Below are 14,111 nucleotides of genomic sequence, written 5' to 3' on the forward strand. Positions count from 1 at the left end.
AATAAGGGAAATGAACAGCTTGCAATAAATATAATAATACATAGTATTCTTGTGAAACAGGGATATATTTCTGGTATTTTGTGTTTAACAGTGCCATAATTTAGACTGATTAGTCCAGCCAGGTAGTGTATGAGGCCAGGATTATAGGCTTAGTTTGCAGAGATGGTGTTTAGCACAGAGAAAACCTGTACTTCATCCGAGGCCTGCAGTCCCGTGTAAGAGGCCCAGGCTCAGAAAGCCCTGGGCATTGCTGCTTAACTGCTGGCTACCATGTGTGCTGGTCAGCCCCTTACACTCTTTGGAGTCCTGATTTTGCTGATACTGTCATAAAATGGAAAAGGTTTAGTTGTCAGAAGCTCTGAAAATACGGGGTTGCGCAGTTTTCTTCAGTTCAGGATGTTTCTGAATCTTAACGTGCTCCTGTGCAGTGTCCTCCGGGAGGAGACCGGGGCAGAGGGCAGCTGGTCTGCTTCAGGCGCCTGCAGAGTCCACTTCTTATGTGGAGCATCTTTTGGAACTGGTGTTAGTTATGTGGGAGAAACTTTGAGATATGCCAGTTTACTTAGTTTGTAACATGAGACGATGAAGACTAACTTGTTTTTGGTGACCTTTTATTTGGATATATTCTCAAACTTACAGAATAGTTACAAATATGGAATGAGAAGCTTCTGTATATATTTTGCCAAATGTACAGCTGTTTACATTTTTCCCTATTTGTTTTGGTGTTTTCTATACACATGTAAATTATGTTTTGAACCAATGGAGAGTAAGTTGGAGACATCATACCCCTTTATCATTAGATGCTATGTATATATTTCCTAAAAGCAAGGGCTCTCTTACTTATTTATTATTTTTTTGGCCATGCTGGTGGCTTGTGGGATGATCTCAGTTCACTCACCAGGGATTGATTGAACCTGGGCCTCAGTAGTGAAAGCGCTGAATCCTAACCATGGGACTGCTGGGAAATTCCCAAGGTGTCCTTCTTTTAGTTATCAAAATAAATTCACTTAGTTATCAAAATCAGAGAGTTTAACATTGATACAATTTATTTAACCCACAATTCATGTTCAGATGGTGTTAATTGTACCAATCGTGTCTTTTACAGCTCTATTTTCCCTCCAGTCCAGGATTCCATCCAGGATCATGTGTTGCACTGTTGCATTTCTTTGTTCTTTAATTTGGAAGACTTCCTTAGGCCTTCTTCATCTTCATGACCTTGAAATTTGGGGGGAAGCTGGTTATTTTATAAAATGGCCCTCAATTTGAATTTGTTTGATTAATTTTGGGTTATGCATTTTTGTCAGAAATACCACAGAGGTGATATTGTGGCCTTCTCAGGGCATCATAAGAAATGGACAGACTTTTACTGAATATGTATTATAGTCCTGGAATCATGCTAGATCTTTTTTTTTTTTCTTCCAATTGTGGTAAAATACACATGACATAATATTTGCCATCTTAACCATTTATAAGGATACAGTTCCTATTTGAACTATTTTTAAATGTGCAATTCAGTAGTGTACATTCATATTATTGTACATTGTACATTCATATTATTGTGCAGTCAATCTCTGGAGCTCTTTTAACCTTGCACAACTGAGACTATACCTATTAAATAGTAACTCCATTCCCCACTCCCTGCTCCCCTGGTAGCTATCCTTCTACTGTCTATCCGTGTGAGTTTGACTAAGCTAGGTACCTTGTATTGTGGACTCATACAATATTTGTTTTTTGTGTTTTTTGTGTGACTGCTTTATTTTATTAGTGTAATATCATCAAGGTTCATCCATATTGTGGAGCATGTGTCAGAATTTCCCTCCTTTTTAAGTCTGAGTAATATACCATTGCATGTATATACCATATTTTATTTATGCATTTATCATGGGCGCTAGGATTACTATTATCTTTTGGTTATTGTGAATAATGCTGGTAGACACACATATCTCTTTGAGACCTTGCTTTCAGTTCTCTCGGATATATACCCAAATGTGGAATTGCTAGATCATATGGTAGTTCTATTTTTAATTTTCTGAGAAACTGCCATACTGTTTTCCATAGTGGCAGCAGCATTTTACATTCCTGTAATAATGCACAAGGATTCCACATGGTAGATCCTTTTTATAATTTTCATTTAATCTGCACAAAAATCCCGTGGAGTGGATACTGTTACTCTGTTTCATAAGCTAAAGATGATGAAGATACTGGGGCTCAGAAATTAAGTGCCTTTGCAGGATCACAACTAGCAACTGTGTGTCAAGATTTGAACTGAGTGAAGCTTTACCGCCCACCTGTACGCTTTCTAGTCTCCTAGAAGGAGTGGTAATCACATGCCTGATGCTCACAAGATTCCTAGAGGTCTGGTGATGAGGCTCTGCTGGTTTGAATGCATCAAGGTTTTCCCATAGGATCTTGTTTTCTTATCCATTTTAGTTCAGTTTTCCATCCTTCTAGGATAATTTCTTAAGGACAGTGTACCAAGGCATTGTCTGGGGGCACTTGTTAAAATATGCAGAACTCAGGGCAGTATATTTAGAGATTTTGGTTTTGTTTTCTAAGGTGGGGCTTTAGGAATCTTCTTTTTTAAATAAGTAATTTAGATTATTCTGTTGCTCATGGTTCAGATCATGCTTTATGGAATGTTCCATAGTAAACATCTCTAATTCCTTTTGTAATTTCTCAGAGGAAGTCTCTCTGTTGACCTCTTATGGCATTTGACGAGGCCATATTAGCCCACTCTTTCCTGTGTAGCCTCTTTCTTTGTGTTTAGTCTTTGTTAGTTTCATTAGTATGTGTCTTGGTGTGTTTCTCCTTGGATTTATCCTGTATGGGACTCTTTGCACCTCTTGGACTTGATTGACTATTTCCTTTTCCATGCTGGGGAAATTTTCAACTATAATCTAGTCAAAAATTTTCTCATACCCTTTCTTTTTCTCTTCTTCTTCTGGGACCCCTACAATTCAAATGTTGGTGTGTTTGATATTGTCACAGAGGTCTCTGAGGCCATCCTCAGTTCTTTTCATTCTTTTTACTTTTTTCTGCTCTTCAGAAGTTATTTTCACCATTTTGTCCTCTAGTTCATGGATTCGTTCTTAGGCTTCAGATATTCTGCTATTGATTCCTTCTAGAGTGTTTTTAATTTCAGTAATTGTGTTGTTTGTCTCTGTATGTTTATTCTTTAATTCTTCTAGGTCTTTGTTAATTGAGTCTTGCATTTTCTCCATTTTGTTTTCAAGGTTTTTGATCATCTTTACTATCATTCTGAATTGTTTCTTAGGGAATTTATATAGTTCCTCTTCATTTATTTGGACTTAATGTGTTTCTGGTATGTTCCTTCATTTGTATAGTATTTCTCTGCCTTTTCATTATTTATTTAAACTTACTGTGTTTGAGGTCTCTTTTCCCCAGGCTTCAAGATTGAATTCTTTGTTCCTTTTGGTTTCTGCCCTCCTAAGGTTGGTCCACTGGTTTGTGCAAGCTTCGTTTAGGGTGAGATTTGTGCTGAGTTTGTTTGTTTTTTCTCTGATGGGCAAGGCTGAGTGAGGTGGTAATCCTGTCTGCTGATGACTGGGTTTGTATTTTTGTTTTGTTTGTTGTTTAGATGTGCTGCTGGTGGTTGGGTGATGCCGGGTCTTGTATTCTTGTATGCCAGTGGTTTCCTCTGTGTGAGTTCTCACTGTCTGATACTCCCTAGGGTCAGTTCTCTGGTAGTCTAGGGTCTTGGGGTCAGTGCTCCCACTCCAGAGGCTCAGGGCGTGATCTCTTCTTCTTCCTGGTCACTCTGCTCCAGCCCCCCTGGCCTCTGCTGTTCCACCTCTATGCCTGTTGCCCCCTCTGCCACGAATCTCCTTTCCTGTCCTCTTAGCCTGCTTGATTTCTCTCCTTAGCTGTGTTACCACCTGGCAGAACAGCTCTCTGTCTCCCCCTCCCCCACCCGGTAGAGCATCAGCACTTTCTCCACTTCCGCTCAGAGTGTGGTACCCAATACAGTTTTCCCACCCGTGCCTCTGCTGTGTGGCCTCTTTACCGTAACTGTAACACCCCGGTCAGGAGTGCCATGCCACCACGACTCAATTTACAGATGAAGCATTTGACATCTTTCAGGCATAAGTGGTTAATTTCTGACCTCCTGCAACTTGGAAGAAAAATCAGTTGTTCACTTGAAAGTACACTGTTCATCCAGGGGTTCCTTGTAGAGTCCTAATAATAGGGTGTGATTTGGTAGGCAGGACTAGGTGTGAGGTTGGTGTTATTTAGTATAGAAATTAAATTAAATTCTATTTAGTATAGAAAATCCCAAGGCTCAAATGAGGGGGGGACTGTGACTTCTCAGCCAGTGGTCAAATGGCTATCTTACGGAAAGGTTAACTCCTTCCTGGGATTTTGAGATTTGTAGGTCTATTTGTACTGGCAGGCTACTTTCTAGCCTTGATCCTTGAAAAGTCATTTGTTGAACTTTATTAAGGTTTCTCTACATAGAGAGGACTTTACAGTGCAGCTTAGTCACGTTTGCAGATTATCAGCAGTAAATTTTAAAACTTGTTTTGATTTTCTCATGCATGTTTGCATAAGCCTCATATGTAGTAAACCCTCAGTAGCACTATAGTTTTCTCTTTCAGAATCAGAGACTTAGCCTCATCTTCTTCTGTATCATGCCCAATCCAGCCAACTGGAAAAGATTTTCTATTAAGCATTGGAGGGGGGTGCACTGAACTGGAAGTCAATAGACCTGCCTGGGTGGCCTGCTGTTGGCTGGGTGACTTTGGATGAGCCTTCCTTTTCTGGGCTTCACATTGTAGAATGAGCTGGTTTGAATTGGATGATCTCTGAGTTCTTTTCCAGCCCGGTAAAGATTCTGTGTGCTGCTATTTTGAAATGTGTTCTAATTTTTTGTCTTTTGATTTTTTTCCCTCAGGCAGATGTTTGGAGCATGGGCATACTCTTATATGTACTCATGTGTGGCTTTCTACCATTTGATGACGATAATGTCATGGCTTTGTACAAAAAGATTATGGTGAGTATTACAAGGCATAGAATTTCATTGTGAGAGTTCATTATACTGCAAACTATAAGCTTCTATTTATAAACATACAGAAACAGGCGGAAGTAATCTATGCTGTTAGAAGTAAGGATGGTGGTTACTCTTTGGAGGTGGGTAGTGACTGAGAGATGTGGTGGACGCTTCTGTTTGGCTTTTGATCTGAATGCTGATTATACTTATGGATTCAGTTTTTGAAAACTTATCAAGATATACCCTATGATAGGTGTCCTTTTCTATATGTATATTATACTTCTTCAATAAGAAGCTTAACAAAACAAAAACAAATGAGAAAGTAAACATGTAGGCTGATTTTTCTGGTAAGAATTTTTATTTTGTATCCTGAAGTGATGCCTTAGTAAGTTGCTGTATTAAATCACATTTTTCTTTTGAGTTATGTTAAAACGAGAGAAGCTTTTTTTTGAAGGTAAAATTGACCTTAAGGTATAATAAAACCACAATGAAGAGTGTTGTAAGTTTTGTTAAAATCATATATATTAGAGATAGTAGATTGAGATTATGGGGCAGTGGCAGGGTGACTACTTAAGGGTAAAGGGTTTCTTTACCCTTTGATGAAATGTTGATGAACGTTGGTAATGTTGATGAAAACATTATAGAATTAGACAGTGGTGATGATTACACAACTTGGTGAATATATTAAGGAGCACTAAAGTGTATACTTTAAAAGTGAATTTTATGTTATATGAACTATATTCAATTAAAAAAATAAGAAATCATATGGGCAGGAAAGTAGTAAAATTCTTTTTAACGAGTTATATTCAAAGCACGCTAACAAAAGAAGACTTGTAAAGAGGAAGAGCTCCACGTTGTGTCCATAGCAAACCAAGGTCAGACCAGCAGAGCAGCTTCTCAATGCAGCTGGAATTCCGTTCTGTTAAACAAATACTTCCTGAAGGTCTTCTTTGAGATACTGAAAAGCATGAACAAAGATCTATGAAACTTGGTCATTTTCCCCCAGGGCCAGATTTCTTGCTGGAGACAGATATATGGCTATCTAAAAAGGGGAAAAGCTACATATACGTGTATCCACTTTTATTCAAACCCCTTCCATCCAAGCTGCCACATCATTGAGCACAATTCCCTGTGCTGTACGGTAGGCCCTTGTTGGTTATCCATCTTAAATATAGCAGGGTGTGCATGGCCTCCCAGACTCCTTAACATGTGTATATGTGGCTGAGTCCCTTCGCTGCTCACCTGAAACTGTCACGACATTGTTAATCGGCTATACCGCAGTGCAAGATAAAAAATTCAAAAGGAAAAAGTGAAAATAAAAAGGGGAAAGGGTGAGGGATGCCATTTTTATAACAGAGGTATAAGTGAAGTTAATGCAGGAGTGAATGTGGGATTTGGGAGAACATCTTACAGGAAGTGAGGTTTGAGCTGGGCTTTGAAAAGTTAGAAGCACTTGAGAAAGGGATGTGGGAGAGAGCGTGTCTGGTGGACAGTATCAGCAAAGGCACAATGGGAGTAGCATGGGGAGAAATGACCAGAAGTTTTCTGTGTCTGGACCATTAGGTCTCTAACTCCCTTTTGTAGGGAGGCTGCCTACACCAGCTCCTATTTCTGGGAAGTAGCACACAGGGTTGAAAGTGGCAGAGGCGGTTGGCTCATTGCCTGCTCTATAGAACAACCAAGGCTAAGGGCCCAGAGTTCAGTCTGCAGTTATTTATTTGACTTAATAGTTTTTCCTGTATCCCACCCTGGAAAACGCTTTAAAAATCAGTGCCAAAACTACAAGAGTAGTTTGGGGAAGTGATGGAGTTGTAGTAGTTCCATTTTCTTGAAGGCTGAGGAGCTCTGATTCTGCAGGATCAGGGAGAAGTGGTGTTAGCAGCAGCTGCTGCTCATGGTCTGGGGAGCTGCGAGCGTGTGTGCTTCTCCTCGGAGAGGGGCCTGGATGGGGCAGCGGGCTGGAGCCTGCCAGGGTAGCCGAGACAGCACGTTCTTCTCCCCAGCCCTTCTCACAAAGCCTCCTCTAGACTTTGCGGGGTAGCAGTTGGTGCCTTGGCTCTACTAGCGGCCTGGGACAGCAGTTCTGGCCTCACAGCAGGATACGGGGAGAACAGTGTTGAGATCCCTTTGTAGCTTCGGCTTTAGTTAACATGTGGGGGAAGGAGGCTTGGTCTTTGGGCAGCTCAGGGACAATTTTCCAGTTATACTTTTGAAAAATATTTGGCTTACCTTTTGAGTTATTCCTGCTTTTTGCTACTCTTTCTTTAAAGTAGCACTCTGTTTTTTGTTCTGAAAATAACTTTAGTATTATAAGCTGCTAGTATGTTTTACCAAACTCTTTTGGGGGTCGGGGGTACTCTGCGCTAAAGAAATAAACTGACAGACAAATTTCTCCAAAGATGGAGAAGAATGGATCTGTTAGGTGTTAATAGCATGAAATCTTAAACCTTCTAGAATTCTAGAAAGACAATGTGGGGACACACGGTCATAGAGTTACCCTGTTTTCTCCTCTCTGTTTCTTGTTTCATATTTAAATTTTCACTAAAATATCTCTCGCCCTGGCTGTGTCCATGTATCACTCTCAGGGTGGGGGAAGCCTTAGCTATGGACTTTGTGCCCTGGTTTACAACCCTGGCAGCATAACAGCATCACTTGGGGTGCTTTAAAAACATCAGGTCCAACCCCCAGAGAAGTTAAGTCAGAATCTCATTGATATTTTAAAAATCCAGGATCTCTACTTTGTGCCTATGGACTTCGGCAGATTACTTAGCCTCTGTGTGTGTGTCGGCTTCTTCATCTGTAAAATAGGTGATAGATTCACAACACAGGGTTGTCAGGATTAAATGCGTTAGTCCATTTAGTGTAATGCTCAGTAAATGTTAGCTATTATGACTGACATACATTTCTAAATTTGGTTTGCCAACATTTTGTCCAGGACTTAACATTTGTTCAGAGATTTATATGTAGTTTTCCTTTCTAGAACTCTTTTGGATTTTTTTGGCTTCAAGATTTTACTAGCCACATAAAGTTAATTGGGGACTATTCTTCCTTTTACTGTTTATTTTGTGTGTGTGTGTGTGGAGAGGTGGTTTAAGCTTGGAATTTTGGGGTGTTATGGAATATGCTTGAAAATCCATCTCCGACAGTGACTTCTTTATGGGAAGATTTTAAAATAGGAAGATCCCGTTACTTTACTGAAAGCTCTCCACTTTACTCAAGACAGAGTGTAAGCGGTAGGCATCATCCTAGGTGAACTGGCTTCCCAGTGTCTCAGCGTCCTCATTGCGTACTCATCTTAGGATGAAGTTCTTAAATCTTAAACAGTTTCTGAACACCTATCTGTGCCAGGCACTTTTCTAGATGCTTGGAATATGTCATGATCTGTGAGTAAAACAGATGGAAGGTCCCTGCCTCCATGGAGTTTATATTACAGTGGCAGGGAAAAAAATACTGATAGTGGTAGAAAGAGATAATAGGTATAATAAATAAACTATATTAAAAGATGATCGACTTCCCTGGTGGTTCAGACAGTAAAAGTGTCTGCCTACAATGTGAGAGACCCGGGTTCAATCCCTGGGTCGAGAAGATCCCCTGGAGAAGGAAATAGCAACCCACTCCAGTATTCTTGCCTGGAAAATCCCATGGACGGAGAAACCTGGTAGGCTACAGTCCATGGGGTCGCAAAGAGTCGAACACGACTGAATGACTTCACTTTCACTTTCATGTGCTTTAGAAAAAAGAGAAAAATTGAGCAGGGTAAAGAGGAATCAGAATAGATGAAGGGGTGTAAAGGGGAAAAGAAGGGCATTCAGTTCAGTTCAGTCGCTCAGTTGTGCCTGACTCTTTGCGACCCCATGAACCACAGCACGCCTGGCTTCCCTGTCCATCACCAACTGCTGGAGTCCACCCAAACTCATGTCCATCGAGTTGGTGATGCCATCCAACCATCTCATCCTCTGTCGTCCCCTTCTCCTCCTGCCCTCAATCTTTCCAAGCATCAGGGTCTTTTCAAATGACCTTTTCAAATGAGTCAGCTCTTCGCATCAGGTGGCCAAAGTATTGGCGTTTCAGCTTCAGCATCAGTCCTTCCAATGAACACCCAGGACTGATCTCCTTTAGGATGGACTGGTTGGAGCTCCTTGCAGTCCAAGGGACTCTCAAGAGTCTTCTCCAACACCACAGTTCAAAAGCATCAATTCTTTGGTGCTCAGCTTTCTTTATAGTCCAACTCTCACATCTATACATGACCACTAGAAAAACCATAGCCTTGACTAGACGGACCTTTGTTGGCAAAGTAATATCTCTGCTTTTTAATATGCTGTCTAGGTTGGTCATAACTTTCCTTCCAAGGAGTAAGCGTCTTTTAATTTCATGGCTGCAATCACCATCTGTAGTGATTTTGGAGCCCAGAAAAATAAAGTCAGCCACTGTTTCCACTGTTTGCCCATCTATTTGCCATGAAGTGATGGAACCGGATGCCATGATCCTGGTTGCATTTTTAGATATTAAATAAGGTAGTCGGAGGTGAGATTTGAGCAAGATTTGGTGAGAAGGAGGTGAGAATGTTAGTCAAGTGGTCATTGAGGCAGAGATATTTCAGGCAAGAAAGCAGAGCAAAGGCTAGTAGGTAGAAGCATGCCTGGTGTGGTCAAGGGAGAGCAGACGGCCCGTGCCCCTGGAGTGGAGTGAAGTAGCAGAGCCGTAGAAACCAAGTCTCAGGGGCTCGGAGCTCCAGCTGCCTTGGGCTCTGTAGCTGTCAAAGATTCTGGCTTTTTCTCTAAGTGACATAGGGTACCACCAGAGGGTTCTGAGCAGAAAACAGACTTGGTCTTGTTCAGATTTTATCAAGACCACAGTGGCTACTGTGTGGAGATAGGCTATAAGAAGCAAAGAGGAGAACCAGGGCGATGGGTGAGGGGATGTGGTGGTCGTTCTCAGACAAGAGTTGGTAGCCATTGAAGTAGTGAGAAGTGGTTGGATTCTAGGTGTCTTTTTTTTTTTAATTATTTAAAAATGAACACAGAGTAAAATAAAAATTTTGTGTGTAACAGTTCTACAGATTTTAAGAGTCTCATGCTCTACCGACTGAGCTAGCCAGGCTACAGATAGTTCTACAGATTTTAACACACAGAGATTCGTGTAGCCACCTCCATAGTCAGGATATATGTTTAGGCTAATCTGTTGTCTTTTGAAGGTATTGCTAGTGTAATTTGCTGATGGAGGGGATGAGGGGAGTGACCTGAGCAACTAGAAAGTTGGAACTGCCGTCAACTGAGATGGAGAAGATTCTTGGTGGAGCACGGATGATAAGGAGTTCAGTTTTGAGCATAATGAATGTGTCTGTTTTGTCTAAATTTTTGTGGCATAATGTTGTTTACTTAACCCCTTACAAAGTGCATATCAGATTTTTATGTATTTTTTTTCCAGATTAATCTGTACTATGTAAGGAATCTTTTATTTTATCTCTTTATGCTACCCCTTTCCCAGTTTCGTCATACAGATGGTAGCATGCCACAAACACTGTTCTGTATCTTGTCTTCTAACGGTAGGTGTTGGAAATCGTACCATTTCATACCCAGCTCAGAACTTTTCATAGATTTCTTTTTCTTTTTTTAAATTTTAATTGGAGGCTAATTACTTTACAATATTGTGGTGATTTTTACATACAGTCACATGAAGCAGCCATGGGTGTACATGTGTTCCCCATCCTGAACCCCCTCCCACCTCCCTCTCCATCCCATCCCTCTGGGTCATCCCAATGCACCAGCCCTGAGCACCCTGCCTCATGCATCGAACCTGGACTGGCGATCTGTTTCATATATGATAATATACATGTTTCAGTGTCATTCTCCCAAATCATCCCACCCTCGCCTTCTCCCACAGAGTCCAAAAGGCTGTTCTTTACATCTGTGTCTCTTTTGCTGTCTTGCATATAGGGTCATCGTTACCATCTTTCTAAATTCCATATATTCATAGAATTCACTTTATAGAATTGCAGTGTATTGTAATTTAATTTATCTAAACCAGCCTTAATTTATGTACCTTAATTTATCTAAAATATAAATTTAAAAATTTTAAATGATAAATTATGTACCTTAATTTATCTAAACAGTCCTAGGTTAATGGGTATTTAAGTAGTTTCTAAGTAGTCATTTTGTACATTGTGCATATATCTATAGGAAAATTCCTGGAAGACTTATGGGTCAGTTGTTGTTCAGTCATACCTCACTCTTTGCGACCGCATGAACTGCAGCACACCAGGCTTCTCTGTCCTTTACCAACTCCTAAAGTTTGCTCAAACTCACGTCCATTGAAGTCGGTGATGTCATCCAACCATCTCATCCTCTGTCATCCCCTTCTCCTCCTGCCCTCAATCTTTCCCAGCATCAGGGTCTTTTCCAGTGAGTCAGCTCTTTGCATCAGGTGGTCAAAGTATTGCAATTTCAACTTCAACATCAGTCCTTCCAGTGACTATTCAGGGTTGATTTCCTTTAGGATGGACTGGTTTAATCTCCTTGCTGTCCAAGGGACTCTCCAGAGTCTTCTCCAGCACTACAGTTTGAAGGTATCAATTCTTTGGTGCTAAACCTTTTTATTGTCCAGCTCTCACATCCGTACATGAGTACTGGAAAAACCATAGCTTTGACTATACAGATCTTTGTTGGCATAGTAATGTCTCTGTTTTTTAATACTCTGTCTAGGTTTGTCATAGCTTTTCTTCCAAGGAGCAGGCATCTTTTAATTTCATACCTGCAGTCACCATCCACAGTGATTTTGGAGCCCAAGAAAATAAAAGTCCATCACTGTTTCCATTGTTTCCCCATCTATTTGCCATGAAGTGATGGGACCAGATGTCATGATCTTAGTTTTTTGAAGATTGAGTTTTATTTTAAGCCAGCATTTTTGCTCTCCTCTTTCACCTTCATCAAGAAGCTCTTTAGTTCCTTTGCTTTCTACCATAAGTGTGGTGTCATCTGCATATCTGAGGTTATTGAAATTTCTCTCTTGATTCCAGCTTGTGCTTCATCCAGCCTGGCATTTCACATGATGCAATCTGCATATAAGTTAAATAAATAAGGTGACAATATACACCCTTCACGTACTCCTTTCCCAGTTTTGAACCAGTCTGTTGTTCCATGTCCAATTCTAACTGTTGCTTCTTGACCTGCAAACAGGTTTCACAGGAGGCAGGTCAGGTGGTCTGATATTCCCATCTCTTTAAGAATTTTCCACAGTTTTTTGTGATCCACACAGTCAAAGGCTTTAGCGCAGTCAATGAAGCAGAAGTAGGTGTTTTTCTGGAATTCTCTAGCTTTTCCTATGATCCAATGGATGATGGCAATTTGGTCTCTGGTTCCTCTGCCTTTTCTAAATCCAGCTTGTATATCTGGAAGTTCTTGGTTCACATACTGTTGAAGCCTGGCTTGGAGATTTTGAGCATTACTTTGCTAACATTTGAAATAAGTGCAATTGTGCAGTAGTTTGAACATTCTTTGGCATTGCCCTTCTTTGGGATTGGAATGAAAACTGACCTTTTCCAGTCCTGTGGCCACTGCTGAGTTTTCCAAATTTGCTGGCATATTGAGTGCAGCACTTTAACAGCATCATCCTTTAGGATTTGAAATAGCTCAACTGGAATTCCATCACCTCCACTAGCTTTGTTTGTAGTGATGCTTCCCAAGGCCCACTTGACATCATAAGATATCTGGCTCTAGGTGAGTGATATACTGTCGTGGTTATCTGGGTCGTTGGGATCTTTTTTGTTTAGTTCTTCTGTGTATTCTTGCCACCTCTTCTTAATATCTCTGCTTCTCTTAGGTCCATACTGTTTCTGTCCTTTGTTGTGCCTGTCTTTGCATGAAATATCCTCTTATATATGGGACAGAGGTATGTGAATTAGTAAGTTTATTTGATATTGCCAAAGTATTTCCCAGCAAAGTTCTATCAATTTATACAGTCACAAGCAATAGCATGAAGATGTGTATTTCTTCATAATCCCATCAGTATATTATATCACCTTTTTCTGTGTTTAAGATTTTTTTTGGCTATGCAGGAATTGTTTTTTTTTTTTTTGTTCAGTCAGTTTTTTTCTTTTTTGCTGCTCCATGCTGCTGGAGGAAACTTAGTCTCTTGACCAGGGATCAATCCCATGCTCCCTGCAGTGGAATCGAGGACTCCTAATCACTAGACTGCCAGGGAATTTCCAATGTTCCTGATTATTAATGTATTGTTTTACCAATACACATACTAACATACAAATTTAGTACTAACATACAAATTTCAGTGTTCTGTACTTTTTTTCATTTATTGATGCATTAGTGGATTTTGGATGAATCCTTTGGGAGAGAGGACTTACCCTCAGAGAACATAAAAGTGTTATACCCTAATAGTAGGTGTTAGATCCAAGTTTTGATATTTGGGGTAAATCAAATATTTCTGCCATGCAATGAGTAGAAAATGTCTAATTCTTGTTCAATAGAGATTTAGCCTTCCTAATTAATATTATTTACTAAAACTGTATACTCTTTGTTTCTGTTACTCTGAATTTCATTTTTTAGTTTTTCATGTATTTGCAAGTTGAAAATTGATTCAAATTAGGGCTCTTATGCATTATTGTGGAATTTAATTTCACACATTATAGATTTTGAAATTTATTGTAATCTTGGCTCAGAACTATTGTTCCGATTCCCAGTGTAACGCAGTCTGCTGGGTGAATCTAATTAAGGTGTCGTCTCACTTGCATGCAGTATGTATCTTTGCCTAGAATGTTCTAAACTTCCTCAGTTGGGAATAACGCTTCCCTCAGTTCTTGGTTTGATTGAAAAACCCAGCAGTATTTGACATACTGTATGTAACTCTTGTTTAAAAGGCAGACTTTGTTTAGCTTTTGTGTTCTTTGACTATTTTAACCAAAATGCTAAACTGCAGTTTCCAGCAGGGTTGCTAATAGACTGAGTATTCATCTTATTAATGTCACCTATATTCATTCACTATCACCGCATTCAAAGACAAGCATGACTGTACTCCAGTTCTGGGTACACAAACATTAAGGAAATATAACTAATTTAGTAAATGAAAGTTGAGTAGCTTGAAAGTAAAATTG

General features: G+C 40.0%; 1 protein-coding gene across 4 annotated transcripts in view; it reads left to right on the forward strand.

The window, feature by feature from the left end:
- Positions 1 to 14,111, forward strand: part of MELK (maternal embryonic leucine zipper kinase) — a 72,599-nt gene that overhangs the window by 13,141 nt on the left and 45,347 nt on the right. For all 4 annotated transcript variants that reach the window (XM_043891222.1, XM_043891223.1, XM_043891225.1 and 1 more), the window contains exon 8: positions 4,913 to 5,011. In XM_043891222.1, the coding sequence (XP_043747157.1) occupies positions 4,913 to 5,011 (99 nt within the window). The remainder of the gene's footprint in view (positions 1 to 4,912; positions 5,012 to 14,111) is intronic.

Source organism: Cervus elaphus, chromosome 29 (genome assembly GCF_910594005.1).
Source record: "Cervus elaphus chromosome 29, mCerEla1.1, whole genome shotgun sequence".
Lineage (NCBI taxonomy): Eukaryota > Metazoa > Chordata > Mammalia > Artiodactyla > Cervidae > Cervus > Cervus elaphus.